Source organism: Erinaceus europaeus, unplaced genomic scaffold (assembly GCF_950295315.1).
Source record: "Erinaceus europaeus unplaced genomic scaffold, mEriEur2.1 scaffold_511, whole genome shotgun sequence".
NCBI lineage: Eukaryota > Metazoa > Chordata > Mammalia > Eulipotyphla > Erinaceidae > Erinaceus > Erinaceus europaeus.
The window spans coordinates 30,861-47,873 of record NW_026647909.1 but is presented as its reverse complement, the minus strand read 5'-3'; the positions used below and the strand labels follow the sequence as shown (position 1 = coordinate 47,873).

Below are 17,013 nucleotides of genomic sequence, written 5' to 3'. Positions count from 1 at the left end.
CTCAGTCAGTCACTCACTCACTCAGTCACTCACTCATTCACTCAGTTACTCACTCAGTCAGTCACTCACTCACTCAGTCACTCACTCAGTCACTCACTCACTCAGTCACTCACTCACTCACTCACTCAGTCACTCACTCACTCAGTCACTCAGTCACTCACTCAATCACTCACTCACTCACTCAGTCACTCAGTCACTCACTCAGTCAGTCACTCACTCACTCAGTCACTCACTCATTCACTCAGTTACTCACTCAGTCAGTCACTCACTCATTCACTCACTCATTCATTCACTCACTCACTCACTCACTCACTCTGCACAGAATGCAGGCAGCAGCACCCTCAGGCAATGAGACACCTGTGTTCACTGCCTGTAAGGTGTCCATGTACCGGTAGAAGTGGCAGAACTTTCTGAGGCTTTGTCACGGCACCACCTGCCCTGGAACGGGACCTTGCAGAGCGCCGGAAGCTCCTTCCCTGCTGAGTTACCTGCCTGTGTCTCATTTTCACTGGCTGTGGTGGGCGGAAGACAAGGACACTTACACAGTAATGGCTGTGGGCTCCTCTGTCTGTCCATCCACAATCCACCCACCCATCCATCCCTTTGCACTTACACACCGTTTAGTTCTGAAGATCTCCCACTGCAGATACCCCCTCCCCCGCTTCCTTTCATGTTGACTGAAGAATAAGCAAGCACTGGGCCCAGGTGGTGGCTCACCTGGTTAAGCACACATGCTCCCAAGCACAACGGCCTGAGTTCGAGCCCCCTTTCCCCACCTGTAGGGAAGAAAGTTTCACAAGCAGCGAAACAAGGCTGCAGATGTGCCAGCCACTCCTTCTCTATCTCCCCCTATTATCCAGTTAAAAAAAATAAAATAAGGGAACAAGGCCGCCAGGAGCAGTGGATCTGTTATGTCGGCACCGAGCCCCAGAGATGACTGTGGAGGCAGAAGAAAAAATTGAAATGTAGGCGCTGAAGAGCCAGCAGTAGCCAGCGGACTGTCCAGGCCCCTGTTACAGGAGACAGTGGCTGTCCTCCTGCTAGGCTTTTGCAGACCCCAAGGAAGCCTGGAGATTCTGGGGAAGGTGTCCAGCTCAGCAGAGGGGACCAGCCGGCCTTTTCTGCCTCTCTGCACATCACAGAGACTGGAAGCTTCTTCATTATCTCAGCCTTTCTATCTTAGCTCAAACTCTGTTCTCTTTAGTCTCAGTTAACAAAATAATACACACACAGACACACACACACACACACACACAGACACACACACTCAGACACAGCCATACACACACTTCTTTTTCTTCTAGCATTTGCCCTTCTTCCGTAGCCAGTCAACAGCATCAGGTTGAGCCTGATGTGAAGTTTCGAGACCTCCTTTGAATCTGGAGAGGTGGCAATCGTTGACTATGTGGGTCATAGTCTGTCTGGAGCCACAGGGGCAGTTCGGGTCGTCTCTGGCTCCCCAGCGATGGAACATAGCGGTGCACCGGCCATGGCCTGTCCGATAGCAATTGAGGAGGGCCCGATCATAACGTGCTAGGTCAAAGCCGGGTTGACGCTTGCAGGGGTCTGTGATGAGGTGTTTGTTCTTGACCTCAGCTGACTGCCAATTCTGTTTCCAAGAGTCTGGAACAGAGAAGTTCAGTGTAGGCGTAGGGGACCAGATTGGGTGATGAGACGTCAAGCGTTGGACAGGGTGGGCGAAGATATCCGTGTATATTGGCAGGTCCGGTCGAGCGTAGACGTGGGAAATGAACTTAGATGATGCCGCATCCCGACGAATATCTGGTGGGGAGATGTTGCTAAGAACTGGCAGCCATGGAACCGGGGTGGAATGGATGGTTCCAGAAATTATCCTCATGGAGGAATATAATTTGGAATCGACCAAGTGGACATGGGGGCTACGGAACCATACTGGGGCACAGTATTCTGCAGTGGAATAGCATAATGCCAGAGATGATGATCGCAGTGTGGAAGCACTCGCACCCCATGAGGAGCTGGCCAGTCTTGCAATGATGTTATTCCTTGCGCCCACCTTTGCTGCAGTTTTTATGAGATGATCGTGAAATGACAGGGTGCGATCGAGAGTAACGCCAAGATAGACTGGCTGGGTTTCATACACACACTGACACACACATACAGACACACACTGACACACAGATACACACATACACAGACACACACAAACACACACACAGACACACATACACAGACACACACAGAAACTCACACACACGTACACAGACACACACACACACACACACTTCCCAGAGGAAGACCATTATAAAAAGCTTTTAAAAGATTCATATACAGGTGGTCCAGGAGGTGGCACAGTGATAAAGCTTTGGACTCTGGAGCATGAGATCCCGAGTTCGATCCCCGACAGCACATGTGCCAGAGTGATGTCTGGTTCTTTCTCTCTCCTCCTGCCTTTCTCATAAATAAATAAAATCTTACAAAAAAAAAAGAGAGAGAGCTTCACGTACAGGAGACCGGGTGGTGGCGCACCTGACTGAGCGCACGTTACAGTGCGCAAGGAGCCTGGTTTGAGTCCCGGTCCCCACCAACACACCGCCAGGGGGAAAGCTTTGTGATGGGTGAAGCAGGGCTGCAGTTGTGTCTCTGTCTCTCTCCCTATCTCCATCTCCCCCTTCTGTGTCTATTTCTGACTATCTCTATCCAGTAAATAAAGACAAAAAAATTCAAAAGCGATTCACACACAGCAGGACCAAATAAGACCTGAGTGACCCTGCTTCAGTCCTGGGCGAGGGAGGTGGTCTTGCAATGTCCCCACCTTAGGGGCCTGTTCTGTGTCAGGTGTGTTGCTGTCTGCAGGTGGGAAAGGCTGAGGATGGAGGCCAGTGTCAGAACATAAGCTTTGCATACAGGAGCCCTGGGTTCAAGCCCCAACACCACCGCCCAGATAATGATGACGATGAAAATAATAATTTGCTTGACTTAAGAATATACCTAAGAAGGAGTATATACTCAGGCATACTCCTTCTCCAGGATAGACTCCAGTAGACTATACCTGAGCAGGAGTATATAGTACTCCAGCATACTCCATTATAGACTCCAGTAGAACCTACCTGAGCAGGAGTAGATACTATGCCAGCATACTCTAGGATAGACTCCAGTAGAACATACCTGACCAGGGGTATATAGTACTCCAGCATACTCCATTATAGACTCCAGTAGAACATACCTGAGCAGGAGTAGATACTACTCCAGCATACTCCAGGATAGACTCCAGTAGAACATACCTGAGCAGGAGTATATACTACTCCAGCATACTCCAGGATAGACTCCAGTAGAACATACCCGAGCAGGGATATATAGTACTCCAGCATACTCCAGGATAGACTCCAGTAGAACATACCCGAGCAGGGGTATGTAGTACTCCAGCATACTCCAGGATAGACTCCAGTAGAAGATACCCGAGCAGGGGTATATAGTACTCCAGCATACTCCAGGATAGACTCCAGCAGAACATACCTGAGCAGGAGTATATAGTGCTCCAGCATACTCCATTATAGACTCCAGTAGAACATACCTGAGCAGGGGTAGATACTACTCCAGCATACTCCAGAATAGACTCCAGTAGAACATACCTGACCAGGGGTATATAGTACTCCAGCATACTCCATTATAGACTCCAGTAGAACATACCTGAGCAGGAGTAGATACTACTCCAGCATACTCCAGGATAGACTCCAGTAGAACATACCTGAGCAGGAGTAGATACTACTCCAGCATACTCCAGGATAGACTCCAGTAGAACATACCTGAGCAGGAGTAGATACTACTCCAGAATACTCCAGGATAGACTCTAGTAGAACATACCTGAGCAGGAGTAGATACTACTCCAGCATACTCCAGGATAGACTCTAGTAGAACATACCTGAGCAGGAGTAGATACTACTCCAGCATACTCCAGGATAGACTCCAGCAGAACATACCAGAGCAGGAGTATATACTACTCCAGCATACTCCAGTATAGACTCCAGTAGACTATACCTGAGCAGTAGTATATACTACTCCAGGATACTCCAGGATAGACTCCAGTAGAACATACCTGAGCAGGAGTAGATACTACTCCAGCATACTCCAGGATAGACTCCAGTAGAACATACCTGAGCAGGAGTAGATACTACTCCAGCATACTCCAGGATAGACTCCAGTAGAACATACCTGAGCAGGAGTAGATACTACTCCAGCATTCTCCAGGATAGACTCCAGTAGAACATACCTGAGCAGGAGTAGATACTACTCCAGCATACTCCAGGATAGACTCCAGTAGAACATATCTGAGCAGGGGTATATAGTACTCCAGCATACTCCAGGATAGACTCCAGTAGAACATACCCGAGCAGGGGTATATAGTACTCCAGCATACTCCAGGATAGACTCCAGTAGAACATACCCGAGCAGGAGTATATAGTACTCCAGCATACTCCAGTAGAACATACCCGAGCAGGAGTATATAGTACTCCAGCATACTCCAGGATAGACTCCAGTAGAACATACCCGAGCAGGGGTATATAGTACTCCAGCATACTCCAGGATAGACTCCAGTAGAACATACCCGAGCAGGAGTATATAGTACTCCAGCATACTCCAGTAGAACATACCAGAGCAGGAGTATATAGTACTCCAGCATACTCCAGGATAGACTCCAGTAGAACATACCTGAGCAGGGGTATATACTACTCCAGCATACTCCAGTATAGACTCCAGTAGAACATACCTGAGCAGGGGTAGATACTACTCCAGCATACTCCAGAATAGACTCCAGTAGAACATACCTGACCAGGGGTATATAGTACTCCAGCATACTCTATTATAGACTCCAGTAGAACATACCTGAGCAGGAGTAGATACTACTCCAGCATACTCCAGGATAGACTCCAGTAGAACATACCTGAGCAGGAGTAGATACTACTCCAGCATACTCCAGGATAGACTCCAGTAGAACATACCTGAGCAGGAGTAGATACTACTCCAGAATACTCCAGGATAGACTCTAGTAGAACATACCTGAGCAGGAGTAGATACTACTCCAGCATACTCCAGGATAGACTCTAGTAGAACATACCTGAGCAGGAGTAGATACTACTCCAGCATACTCCAGGATAGACTCTAGTAGAATATACCTGAGCAGGAGTAGATACTACTCCAGCATACTCCAGGATAGACTCCAGCAGAACATACCAGAGCAGGAGTATATACTACTCCAGCATACTCCAGTATAGACTCCAGTAGACTATACCTGAGCAGTAGTATATACTACTCCAGGATACTCCAGGATAGACTCCAGTAGAACATACCTGAGCAGGAGTAGATACTACTCCAGCATACTCCAGGATAGACTCCAGTAGAACATACCTGAGCAGGAGTAGATACTACTCCAGCATACTCCAGGATAGACTCCAGTAGAACATACCCGAGCAGGATTATATAGTACTCCAGCATACTCCAGGATAGACTCCAGTAGAACATACCCGAGCAGGGGTATATAGTACTCCAGCATACTCCAGGATAGACTCCAGTAGAACATACCCGAGCAGGAGTATATAGTACTCCAGCATACTCCAGGATAGACTCCAGTAGAACATACCCGAGCAGGAGTATATAGTACTCCAGCATACTCCAGTAGAACATACCAGAGCAGGAGTATATAGTACTCCAGCATACTCCAGGATAGACTCCAGTAGAACATACCTGAGCAGGGGTATATACTACTCCAGCATACTCCAGTATAGACTCCAGTAGAACATACCCAAGCAGGAGTAGATACTACTCCAGCATACTCCAGGATAGACTCCAGTAGAACATACCCGAGCAGGAGTAGATACTACTCCAGCATACTCCAGGATAGACTCCAGCAGAACATACAAGATCAGGAGTATATGCTACTCCAGCATGCTCCACTATAGACTCCAGTAGAACATATCTGAGCAGGGGTATATAGTACTCCAGCAGACTCCAGGATAGACTCCAGTACAACATACCTGAGCAGGAGTATATAGTACTCCAGTATACTCCAGGATAGACTCCAGCAGAACATACCTGAGCAGGAGTAGATACTACTCCAGCATACTCCAGGATAGACTCTAGTAGAACATACCTGACCAGGGGTATATAGTACTCCAGCATACTCCATTATAGACTCCAGTAGAACATACCTGAACAGGAGTAGATACTACTCCAGCATACTCCAGGATAGACTCCAGTAGAACATACCTGAGCAGGAGTAGATACTACTCCAGCATACTCCAGGATAGACTCCAGTAGAACATACCCGAGCAGGGGTATATAGTACTCCAGCATACTCCAGGATAGACTCCAGTAGAACATACCTGAGAATGAGTATATAGTACTCCAGGATACTCCAGGATAGACTCTAGTAGAACATACCTGAGCAGGACTAGATACTACTCCAGCATACTCCAGGATAGACTCCAGTAGAACATACCCAAGCAGGAGTAGATACTACTCCAGCATTCTCCAGGATAGACTCCAGTAGAACATACCTGAGCAGGAGTAGATACTACTCCAGCATACTCCAGTATAGACTCCAGCAGAACATACCTGAGCAGGAGTAGATACTACTCCAGCATACTCCAGGATAGACTCCAGTAGAACATAACCTGAGCAGGAGTATATAGTACTCTGGAGGGAATGGGACACAGCTTTTGTGGCTAATTTCATGGGTAGAGAGCCTCTGCCAATTGCCAGGGCCCTGAGATTAGCTGCAGTTCAGGGTAGAGAGAGAATAACTCCATCCAGTTGTCATATAGTTGGTCAGAAGAAGTCAGGAGGGACACACAGCACATTCTGAGCTGTGGCAGTGCCGTGTGTGAGCCATCCTGCCAAGCTCCCAGGATTATTTACTGGTAAAATTATGCATCGCATCAAACATGAAGGAGGAAGATTAAAAGCTTTTCTCTGTATTGGGGGCATTAATGGTTTACAGTGGACATTAAATACAGTCGTTGGTACATGTATAGCATTTCTCAGTTTTCCACATCACACTCTAACCCCCACTGGGTGGTTCTCCACTTTCATGCTCCAGGACCTGAACCCTCCACTCCCCTACCCCAGAATCCTTTAGTTTGGTGAAATACATTCATAACGATTTATTAAAATTTTTTATTTTTTTATTATTGGATAGAGACAGGAAAACTGAGAGGGAAGGAGGGGAGGGATGGGGAGAGAAACAAACACCTGCAGCCCTGCTTCACCACTCACGTGCTGTTATTTAACTTAAAAATGGTTTGGGGATGCAGCAGCCCCTACAAGGATTCACAGCGGGGAGCTGGGAACGGATTTAAACAACACACGGTATATTAGGGTGAAACAGGTAAAAGGCAAAATAAGCACTTACCATCAAGGGTTAAGAGTACGCTAGGCCCATAAAGTCTGAGTACAGTTATCACAAGTTTAGTTCATAAGATAAACAATTATCAGCTGAGGTAAAGGTTGCTCATGGCTGTCGAGGGGTCTTAAGCGTTTACGGACTAGCAGAGTCACACGTGCTCAGTTCCCAGGAGAAGTAGCCATGGCGGGTACCTGGGGCATCTCTGCCGAGATGCTTCTGACCAGCCAAAGAGACGGCTGCTCCAAGCGCCTGCTTTATACCTTCCCTTCTCTGAGTGTCCCGCCTCGGGCTGACGTCATTCGTGTGCTAATCGTCCCAAACTCCTGTCACCCTCTGACCCCTACTAGGTCCTTCTCCACCTTCATGTCCTAGGACCTGAACCCTCCACTGCCCTAGCCTGGAATCCTTTACTTTGGTGGAATACATTCATAAAGATTTATGGAAAATATTTTAATTTACTTACTATTGGTTAGAGACACAGAAAAATTGAGAGGGAAGGAGGAGGGAGAGGGAGAGAGAGACAGAGAGACACCTGCAGCCTTGCTTCACCACTCGTGAAGCTTTCCCCCTGCAGGTGGGGACCAGGGGCTTGAACCCAGGTCCTTGTGCCCTGTAATGTGTGTGCTTAACGAGGCACGCCACCACCTAGCCCCTAGAGATAAATATATATATATTTTCAAATGAATTTATTTATTTAAGAAAGGAGACATTAACAAAATCATAGGATGGAGGGGTACAACTCCGCACAATTCCTGCCACCCAATCTCCATATCCCACCCCCTCCCCTGATAGCTTTCCTATTCTCTATCCCTCTGGGAGTATGGACCCAGGGTCATTGTGGGTTGCAGAAGGTGGAAATTCTGGCTTCTGTCATTGCTTCCCCGCTGATTTTAAAGTAAAACATACATAGGGAGTAAATGTGCAGGCACAAATAACACATCTCACAGATAAAGCTTAGAACACATGCCTATGGGGGGATCATTCGAGTGAAGGTGTTTGGAATTGCTGTTGTTCAAGTGTCATGACTTCAGGTACAGTCTTTGCATGCTGTAAGGTACTAAGTTTATTCTAGTTACCCCACATCCACATCCTCAGGGCAGCAGCCAGCCAGGCATCAGAGTTGCGGGTGGTCGTCGTGACAATACCACCACTGTGTCATGGACCAGAAAAATCTCTGACGTGTCCAGACTCTGCCCGAGAGTAGGATTCTTGTCGGAAGGGGCACAGCCTGCGAAACAGGCCTTGTGGCGTCATGAGACAAAGGAGTGCACCTGGCAGACAGACAGCTTCCATCTTGCAAACATGCAGGTGTAAAGGTAGCAGCTGGTAGGACAAGTGTCAGGAAGTCTGGGGTCAGAAAGTCAAGTGTCAGGTAGTGACAAGTGTCAGGAAGTCTGGGGTCAGAAAGTCGTGCCACCTCTGCATCCTGCCCAGTGACCGAGGGCGGTGCCGAGGTGAGAGCCTGTGCCTTCTCCCCGCAGCTGGAAGGACACAACATCTTCTCCACCCTGAGCTCCAGTGAGTACGAGCAGGTGCTCGAGATAATCCGCAAAGCCATCATCGCCACGGACCTGGCCCTGTACTTTGGGAACAGGAAGCAGCTGGAGGAGATGTACCAGACGGGCTCGCTGAACCTCAACAACCAGTCCCACAGGTGAGCCGGGCGGCACCGGCTGAGGTCAAGGTGGGCTTGTTTCCCTGCCTCCCGGTTACCGCTGGGGCTCCGTGCCAGCACTACCCTCCACTGCTCCTGGAGGCTGTTTGTTATTTTTTCCTTTTTGTTGTCCTTGTTGTTTATCATTGCTGTTGTTATTGTTGTTATTGCTGTCATTGTTGTTGGATAGGACAGAGAGAAATGGAGAGAGGAGGGGAAGACAGAGAGGAGGAGAGAAAGACAGACACCTGCAGACCTGCTTCACTGCCTGTGAAGCGACTCCCCTGCAGGTGGGGAGTGGGGGGCTCAAACCGGGATCCTTGCGCCGGTCCTTGCGCTTTGCGCCACGTGCGTTAGGGCTCCACCTGGCTCCCTGCCCCCTTCTCCCTCCTCCCTTCTCCTTCCTCCATGTGCCCTGTTCCCTCCTCCCTCCTCTCTGCTTCCTCCTCCCTCCTCCATGCCCCCTGCCCCCTCCCTCTCCTCCCTGCCCTTTGTCTGTCGTTCTCCTTCCTCTCTGCACCCTGCCTTCGCCTCCCTGATCCTTCTTCCCTGCCTCCTCCTCCCTCCTCCCTGCCCTCTGCTCTCATGCCCCCTCTGTCCCCCTCCCTGCCTCCTCCCTGCTTCCTCTTCCCTCCCCCTGCCCCTTACCCCCTGCTCCCTGCGGGGTCCTCTCTTCCCGTCCTTGCCTGGGCAGGGCAGAACCCCTCCACTTGTCTCCCACAAAGACGTGGTCTCCCGCGTCCCCGCAGAGACCAGGCTGACCCCGTCGTCTCCCTTGCCCAGAGACCGGGTCATCGGCCTGATGATGACAGCCTGCGACCTGTGCTCTGTGACGAAGCTGTGGCCAGTGACAAAGCTCACAGCTAATGACATCTACGCGGAGTTCTGGGCTGAGGTACGTCCTGGGCTTCATTGCACTCATTTAGCATCAGAGAAAGACAGAGAACTTGAGAGAGGACCGGGAGATAGAGAGCGAGAGAGACAGACACCTGCAGCCCTGCTTCACCACTCGGGAAGCTTTCCCCCTGCAGGTGGGGACCAGGGGCTTGAACCACCGTGGGCCATATTTGCATGCAGCTAGAAATTCAGAGAACATTGGCCTTGCAGACATGGAAGAGGAACAGACCATCCAGCAGCCCATCCAGCAGGCCGAGGCCACGACAGGCCCTGGGCTGTGTGGGCGAGCAAGGCCTCCTTCCTGAACATGCTGGGCTGGACACGGGCCTGCTTTGACTTGTCTTTTTCCTTCAGTGGACCATCGGAATTATCAGAAATATGTGTTGGGCAGCTAAGGCAGTTCTCTTACTGAACCGTCCATTATTGGCCGATCACAATTACCAACATCCTTGGATATCCGGCCATTCCTTTATGGGAGAAGGAGGAGAAGGAGGAGGGGGAGGAGGGGGAGGAGGGGGAGGAGGGGGAGGAGGAGGAGGAGGAGGAGGAGGAGGAAAGGAGAAGACGGGGGGCGGGGGGGGGAGAACCAAGTCTTTGGATCCCTCATTTGGTTGGGAAAAGCACAGAGAAGTCTAGATGACAAAGCCCTTCCTAGCTGATGATGCAAACTCACTCATAGTGAAGAAGCCCCCCTACCAGAAATATGACAGAGAATCAGGAAGTTGAACTGTTTGTTCTCTTATTCAGCCTGGATGCACTGCCATCGAACACACGGGGGTGAAAGGGGAGGGAAAGAGACGGAGGGAGGGAGGGAGGGAGGGAGGAAGGGAGAGAGAGAGAGAGAGAGAGGCAGAGAAGAGAGAGAGAGAGAGGCAGAGAGAAGGAGAGAGAGAGAGGCAGAGAGAAGGAGAGAGGCAGAGAGAAGGAGAGAGAGGCAGAGAGAAGGAGAGAGAGAGAGGCAGAGAGAAGGAGAGAGAGAGAGGCAGAGAGAAGGAGAGAGAGAGAGGCAGAGAGAAGGAGAGAGAGAGAGAGAGGCAGAGAGAAGGAGAGAGAGAGAGAGGCAGAGAGAAGGAGAGAGAGAGAGAGGCAGAGAGAAGGAGAGAGGCAGAGAGAAGGAGAGAGAGAGAGAGGCAGAGAGAAGGAGAGAGAGATTGCTTTTGGAGAGCTGCAGGAGAGACTCACAAACAACATCGCACCGGTGGCATGTGAGCTCTGCGTTGGCATCAGTGGCCGTGAATCCTTGCCTCTGGTACAAGGCCTATAATACCCAGCAAGTCATGCAAGCACGTCCAGTGGACATGGTTTCTGACACTGACGTGTGTCATGGTCCTCAAGCCAAAGCCAAGAAGGTGTTTATTTGCCACCAGAGCTAAGGCTAGGGCTCGGTGCCTGCACAGCGAATCCACTGCCCCCACTGGGGGCCATTTTTCCCTTTATTTTTATTATTTTTTTCATTTGATTGGACAGATAGACATTGAGAGGGGAATGGGAAGAGAGACAGAGAGAGGCGGGGGTGTGGGGGGAGAGGCCTGCAGCCTGCTTCACTGCTTCTGAACCCCCCTCCTGCAAGTGGGGAGCAGGGACTTGAACCAGGAACTGACAAAAGGCAATGTGTGCCCTTAACCAGACACACCCACCACCCAGCTCTAATAAGTAGTTCCTTTCTTTCTTTCTTTCTTTCTTTCTTTCTTTCTTTCTTTCTTTCTTTCTTTCTTTCTATCTGAAAGGAGACATTAACAAAACCGTAGGATAAGAGGGGTACAACTCCACACAGTTCCCACCACCAGAACTCCGTATCCCATCCCCTCCCCTGATAGCTTTCCCATTCTCTATCCCTCTGGGAGCATGGACCCAGGGTCACTGTGGGATGCAGAAGGTGGAAGGTCTGGCTTCTGTCATTGCTTCCCCGCTGAACATGGGCGTTGACAGGTGGATCCACACTCCCAGCCTGTCTCTCTCTTTCCCTAGTGGGGCAGGGCTCTGGGGAAAGCGGGGCTCCAGGACACATGGGTGGGGCAATAAATAGTTTCTATGGCACGAGAAGCAGAGGCCCGGGGTTCTATTACTCATCTGCGGTGAACAGTGAATGCAGGAATCTGGGACTCAGTCGACACCAAAGTTCCACCACCCTCTAGAAAGAGGCTTGACCTGCCCCGTTTCTCACAGGGCGACGAGATGAAGAAGCTGGGGATACAGCCCATTCCCATGATGGACAGAGACAAGAAGGATGAAGTTCCCCAAGGCCAGGTACGCGGGGTCCGCCTGGAAGACGACTGTCTTGGCGTCACCGGAGTCCAGGTCCTGCTCCCTGCTGGGCTCCACCTGCCCTGGGTGTGCCTGGCAGTTCCCAGAGCCGCCCTCAGTGTGGATGCCTTGCCCGACACTTCCCACTGTGCCCTGGGCTCACAGGCTCCTGGGAGCCGTCGCCGGCCGTGTGCTCTGGAGCAGGGCTTGCGGGCCAGCTGGAAGCAGAACAGTCTGGAGTATTGGAGGCCCAGGCCCAGGCATCCCGGTTAGCAGTGGGGTCAGGCTGACCATGACAGAGGCAAGAGCTGGCCCCGGGCAGGAGCCTGACTGCCCGGTGGAGTCTCTGGACGGATGGGGCCTTGGCTTCCTCTGCTGCTCTGAGGGTGGACGCCGCACCTGGGGACTGAGGGTCGCTGGGCTTTGAAAGGCCTCTGAGAGCCGGGTGTCTGGGAGTAGAGCCAGGGCACAGTGTAGACAGCGGGTGTAGACAGCACGGCCCGCAGAGCAGAGGAGGCTGGGCAGCTGGGTGCGTCCGGGTCCCTCACGCGGCTGTGTTTGTCTCTTCCCGGGCGCAGCTGGGCTTCTACAACGCCGTGGCCATCCCCTGCTACACCACCCTCACCCAGATCTTCCCGCCCACCGAGCCTCTCCTCAAAGCCTGCAGGTACGTGGCCTCCCCCCCCCAGGCACCCTCAGCCCGCCTCCCCGGGGCTCATCTCTGGAGCCACGGGCCCCGTCTGCTCGCTTGTTTGGGTTACTGTCTGTGTCTTCACTGGATCCCCGGCAGGAACCCAGGGCGCCCCCACCTCCTGCACCCCTGCCTGGTTCAGGACCTCACACCCTGAGCCTGACTTTCCTTCTCACCCCTGCAATCTGCAAGTGGGGGCGGGCGGCGTATCCACAGAAATCAACACTGGGGTCCTGTGGGCTAGTGGAGACATGGACACAACCCCAGCAAGCAAGCAACGGGAGGCCTGTTCCAAGTAGCAGAGTCGGGTTTACGTATCAAGTTTGAGGGGGCCAGGGGGTGGCGCACCTGGTTGAGCGCACGTGTTACAGTGTGCAAGGAACCCGGTTCAAGCCCCTGGTTCCCCACCTGCAGGGGGAAAGCTTCAGGAGTGGTGAAGCAGGGCTGCAGGGGTCTCTCTGTCTCTTGCTCTCTGTCTCCCTCTTCCCTCTCCATTTCTGGCTGTCTCTGTCCGATAAATACAGATAATAAAAAATACATCTCGGGTGAGACGTAAACTTCATCCCACTATTAGCACTGAGAGAAAAGGGGACAGAGCTGTTCACAAGCAGCTTGCGTCTCACACGGGCTCTGCTGGGTGACGCGTAGCGAGCTCTGCCCCTCTGTTCATTGGACAGGTGTTCATGGAGCAATGCCATGTATAAACATTGCAGAGGTGCACATAAGCATGTTTTTTTAAATAGTTATTTATTTCCTTTTGTTGTCCTGGTTGTTTTTTATTGTTGTAGTTATTATTGTTGTTGTGGAGAGAGGAGGGAAAGACAGAGAGGGGGAGAGAAAGACAGACACCTGCAGACCTGCTTCACCGCCTGTGAAGCGACTCCCCTGCAGGTGGGGAGCCAGGGGCTCGAACGGGGATCCTTACGCCGGTCCTTGTGCTTTGCGCCACGTGCGCTTAACCTGCTGCGCTACAGCCCGACTCCCATAAACATGTTTGTTTATTTATTTATTTATTTATTTATTATTGAATAGAGACAGAGGGAAACTGAGAGGGGAGAGGGAGAGAGACAGAGAGAGACACTTGCAACCCTGCTTCACCACTTGTGAAACTTCCCCCCATGCAGGTGGGGCCAGGGGCTCGAATCTGGGTGCTTGAGCCCTTCAGTGTGTGCACTTAACTAGGTGCACCACTGCCTGACCCCCATACACATCTTTATTCATTTATTAGCTAGAGACCGCTAGAATTCAAGAGGGAAGGGGCTGATAGAGAGGGAGAGAGACAGAGACACCTGCAGCCCTGCCTCACCACTTGGGAAGCTTTCACCCTGCAGGTGGGGACTGCGGGCTTGAACCCGGGACCCTGAGCACTGTGATGTGTGCCCTCCACCAGGTGCCCGGCCCTAGATACAAACACCTTGAGGGCTCCCAAAAGTGAATGCGCTTTATTCTTCTATGTAGATGACTCCCTGGCAGACATCTCATCTCCAGAGCTCGTGATCCTAGCCAATCCTGTGCTTACTCTGCACGTCCTGACCTCACCCCCAAAGACGTGGGCACAGTTTAGGGGTTTCAGATTCGTTCTCTGTCAGCATGAAGGCCTTTTGACTTGTTGTCTGAGTTTACTGTAAGACTAGACAGAATAGCTCTGTGGGTTGGAGACAGCACTACAGACAATGCAAGGACTGTCAGGCATGTCATCAGGATTTAAGGGGGGCTGGGTGCTTCTCCTGAGCCTCGGCCAAAGGCATGTTGTGCCGTAGGTTCAGAATGCAGGACAGCCACCTTGCACCTATCACTGTCCTGGCCAGAGCCACACCCGCGGCCTGGCTCCTGGGGGCCTGGGAGGGGAGGGAGGGCCTGGCCCCTCAAAGCAGCTTACCTGCTCCTGCCTATTCCAGGAACAACCTCAGCCAGTGGGAGAAGGTGATCCGGGGAGAAGAGGCCGCCACCTGGCTCTCCTCCACCCCGTCAGCCTCTGAGAAGCTGAAGCTGGAGGACTGACCACCCGCCTGCCCTCCCCCCTCCCGCCGTCCCGCCCTGGGGGCAGCCAGGCCTGGATGTGCTGTCCTGCTTCTCCCTCTCCATCCTCTCCTCCTGCGTCTGGGGAACCTACCCCCGGCCGGAGCCCCGGCTCTGCAGATGGTGACTCTCTCGGCAAGCCCACACTCCAGCAGATGCTCCCAACATCCAAGGCAGGGCCCCTGGGGGCCGCCCCCTGCCACCCACTGGCCAGCCTCTGCCCACAGGTGACATTGCTGACGCCTTAAATGGAGAGGAGAGGAGAGCGGCTGGGCTGGGGTGGGGAGGGGGGCCTTTGTGCCCTGGAGACTTTGCCCCCACGGTACTATCTGAACTCCGGCCAGAACAGGAGGGTACTCGGTGGTGGTGGTGATAAATAGGTGTTTTGACACTTGGTTCTGTGGGTGTCCCTGTGTGTGACCGACCTGTGATTACCTGGAACCCAGGCAGCCACCCCAGAACCCGGCCTGGGGACAGAGGACGCGGCTTCAGCGGCTTCAGCGGAAACCCTGGGGCAGAATGGCAGAATCAGGTGGGCTCAGTGGGGCCTCCAAGACCAGGCTTGGAAGAGTGAGCCTGAGGTGGAAGGAAGCAGACCCGGCTCCCCTGCATAGGTAGGGGGTCACTCATCTCCCCAGCGAATCTCAGAACACGAGAAGCCCATCAAAGGAATTGCTTTTTGACTTTTTTTTTCTTCTGACATTGTAGTTGTATGAAATTCATGGAACCCCCTTACATATGGAACAGAAGCAGGACTTGTGAATTTCCCCTTATTTTTCTTTTCTTTTTGAACGGGCAAATCCGATGCTTGTAAAATGTGAACGTGTAATAATGAATCCTGGGTTTTTTCACTCGGCGTTCTTGCAAGATTCCAGATGACCATCCATTATGAAAGGTTCATCTCGCAATGGTTTTGTTCAAAGAGCCTCGTTACTTAAAAAAAAAAAGAAAAAGAAAAAGAAAAGAAAGAAAAAGCAAAGTCAGCCGGAGTTCCGTTGAAGCCTCCTGTAATTGTTTCCCTGAGGTGCGGCGTCTGATGTCTTTCTTTTCCTTGCACTCCTCCATCGCAAGAAGGCCAAAGAGTGGGATCCTGGATGTGCTTAGGCCAGAAGGTCTGCAGAGAAACCCAGGCCCCGCAGAGCTGTTCCTGTTGAACTTTGGGCGGAGTGGCAGGACTCTGCACTGGTAAGGCTTGAGCCATGAGAAGAGACGGCCTGAGGAGGGATGGCTGACGTCTGGCCCATTCCCCTGACTCCTGAGCAGGGCAGTGGCGACCTCGTGGTCCTGCAGAGTTCAGCAGACCAGCCAGTCACAGCTCCTCAGCTGCCTGTTCAAGTCCCAGGAAGGAGGCGGGGCTTCTCTTCCACCAAAATGAGCCCCTTTTCAAGTATTTTAAACTATTCCTTCACAGGCTGAGTACTGTACACACAGTTCCTAGCGAGCTGGGTTTTGCAAACACGTGAAATGAGACGTCTCTTCAAACACGTTGATGTATGTTGAGCAGAGCCAGCACCATAGACACAGGGGTCTTAATGTTAAAATTAACACTGTGTGTTAACTTTCCTTCTGGGCTTCCCGAAAGTCGCCCTCTTCCTGGGCAGTTCTGGTTATTATTGTAAATCCACAACAAGGGGGTGGAATGAAATTACTCCAGAGAGAGAGAGAGAGCGAGAGAGAGAGAGAGGGAGAGAGAGAGAGAGAAACCTCACAACAGCTGCACACATCTGTGTCAGCAGCTGTAAAGTGTACGTGTGCGTGTCAACACATGTGCAGCCAGCCGGACACTCAGAGAGAGGAGAAAGCCCCTGGGGAAAAATATCAGTTCCATTCTCCACCCCCTAAACGATCTTTCTAGTTGGAAATTACGTTCCATTTAGAACCAGAATCTGCTCCCCATCACTTTATTTTTTATTATTACCCTACTCAGAATTTTATTCAAAAATGTCACTTTTTTTTTTTTATCCAAACACTGGATCTCATTGAGGTTTGCCTAAATCGTAAAAATTAACGTTGCCATCAAGCTTACTTTGGAGATAAGATTGCAGCAGAGGCTGGAGTATCATTTAGAAGTGTCTGTTCCGGGGTAGAAATTTGGCTGTTTTTTTTTTTTTTTTTAAATACTAAGGCTGC

At 51.3% G+C, this 17,013-nt stretch overlaps 1 protein-coding gene across 3 annotated transcripts in view; it reads left to right on the top strand.

Annotated features, from left to right (window-relative positions):
- LOC103127019 (cAMP and cAMP-inhibited cGMP 3',5'-cyclic phosphodiesterase 10A) overlaps window positions 1–15,274 on the top strand; it is a 50,625-nt gene extending 35,351 nt beyond the window's left edge. For all 3 annotated transcript variants that reach the window (XM_060184519.1, XM_060184520.1, XM_060184518.1), the window contains 5 exons: window positions 8,860–9,032; window positions 9,816–9,927; window positions 12,096–12,176; window positions 12,752–12,840; window positions 14,763–15,274. In XM_060184519.1, the coding sequence (XP_060040502.1) occupies window positions 8,860–9,032; window positions 9,816–9,927; window positions 12,096–12,176; window positions 12,752–12,840; window positions 14,763–14,865 (558 nt within the window). In that variant the 3' untranslated portion in view covers window positions 14,866–15,274. The remainder of the gene's footprint in view (window positions 1–8,859; window positions 9,033–9,815; window positions 9,928–12,095; window positions 12,177–12,751; window positions 12,841–14,762) is intronic.
- Window positions 15,275–17,013: the final 1,739 nt, after the last annotated feature.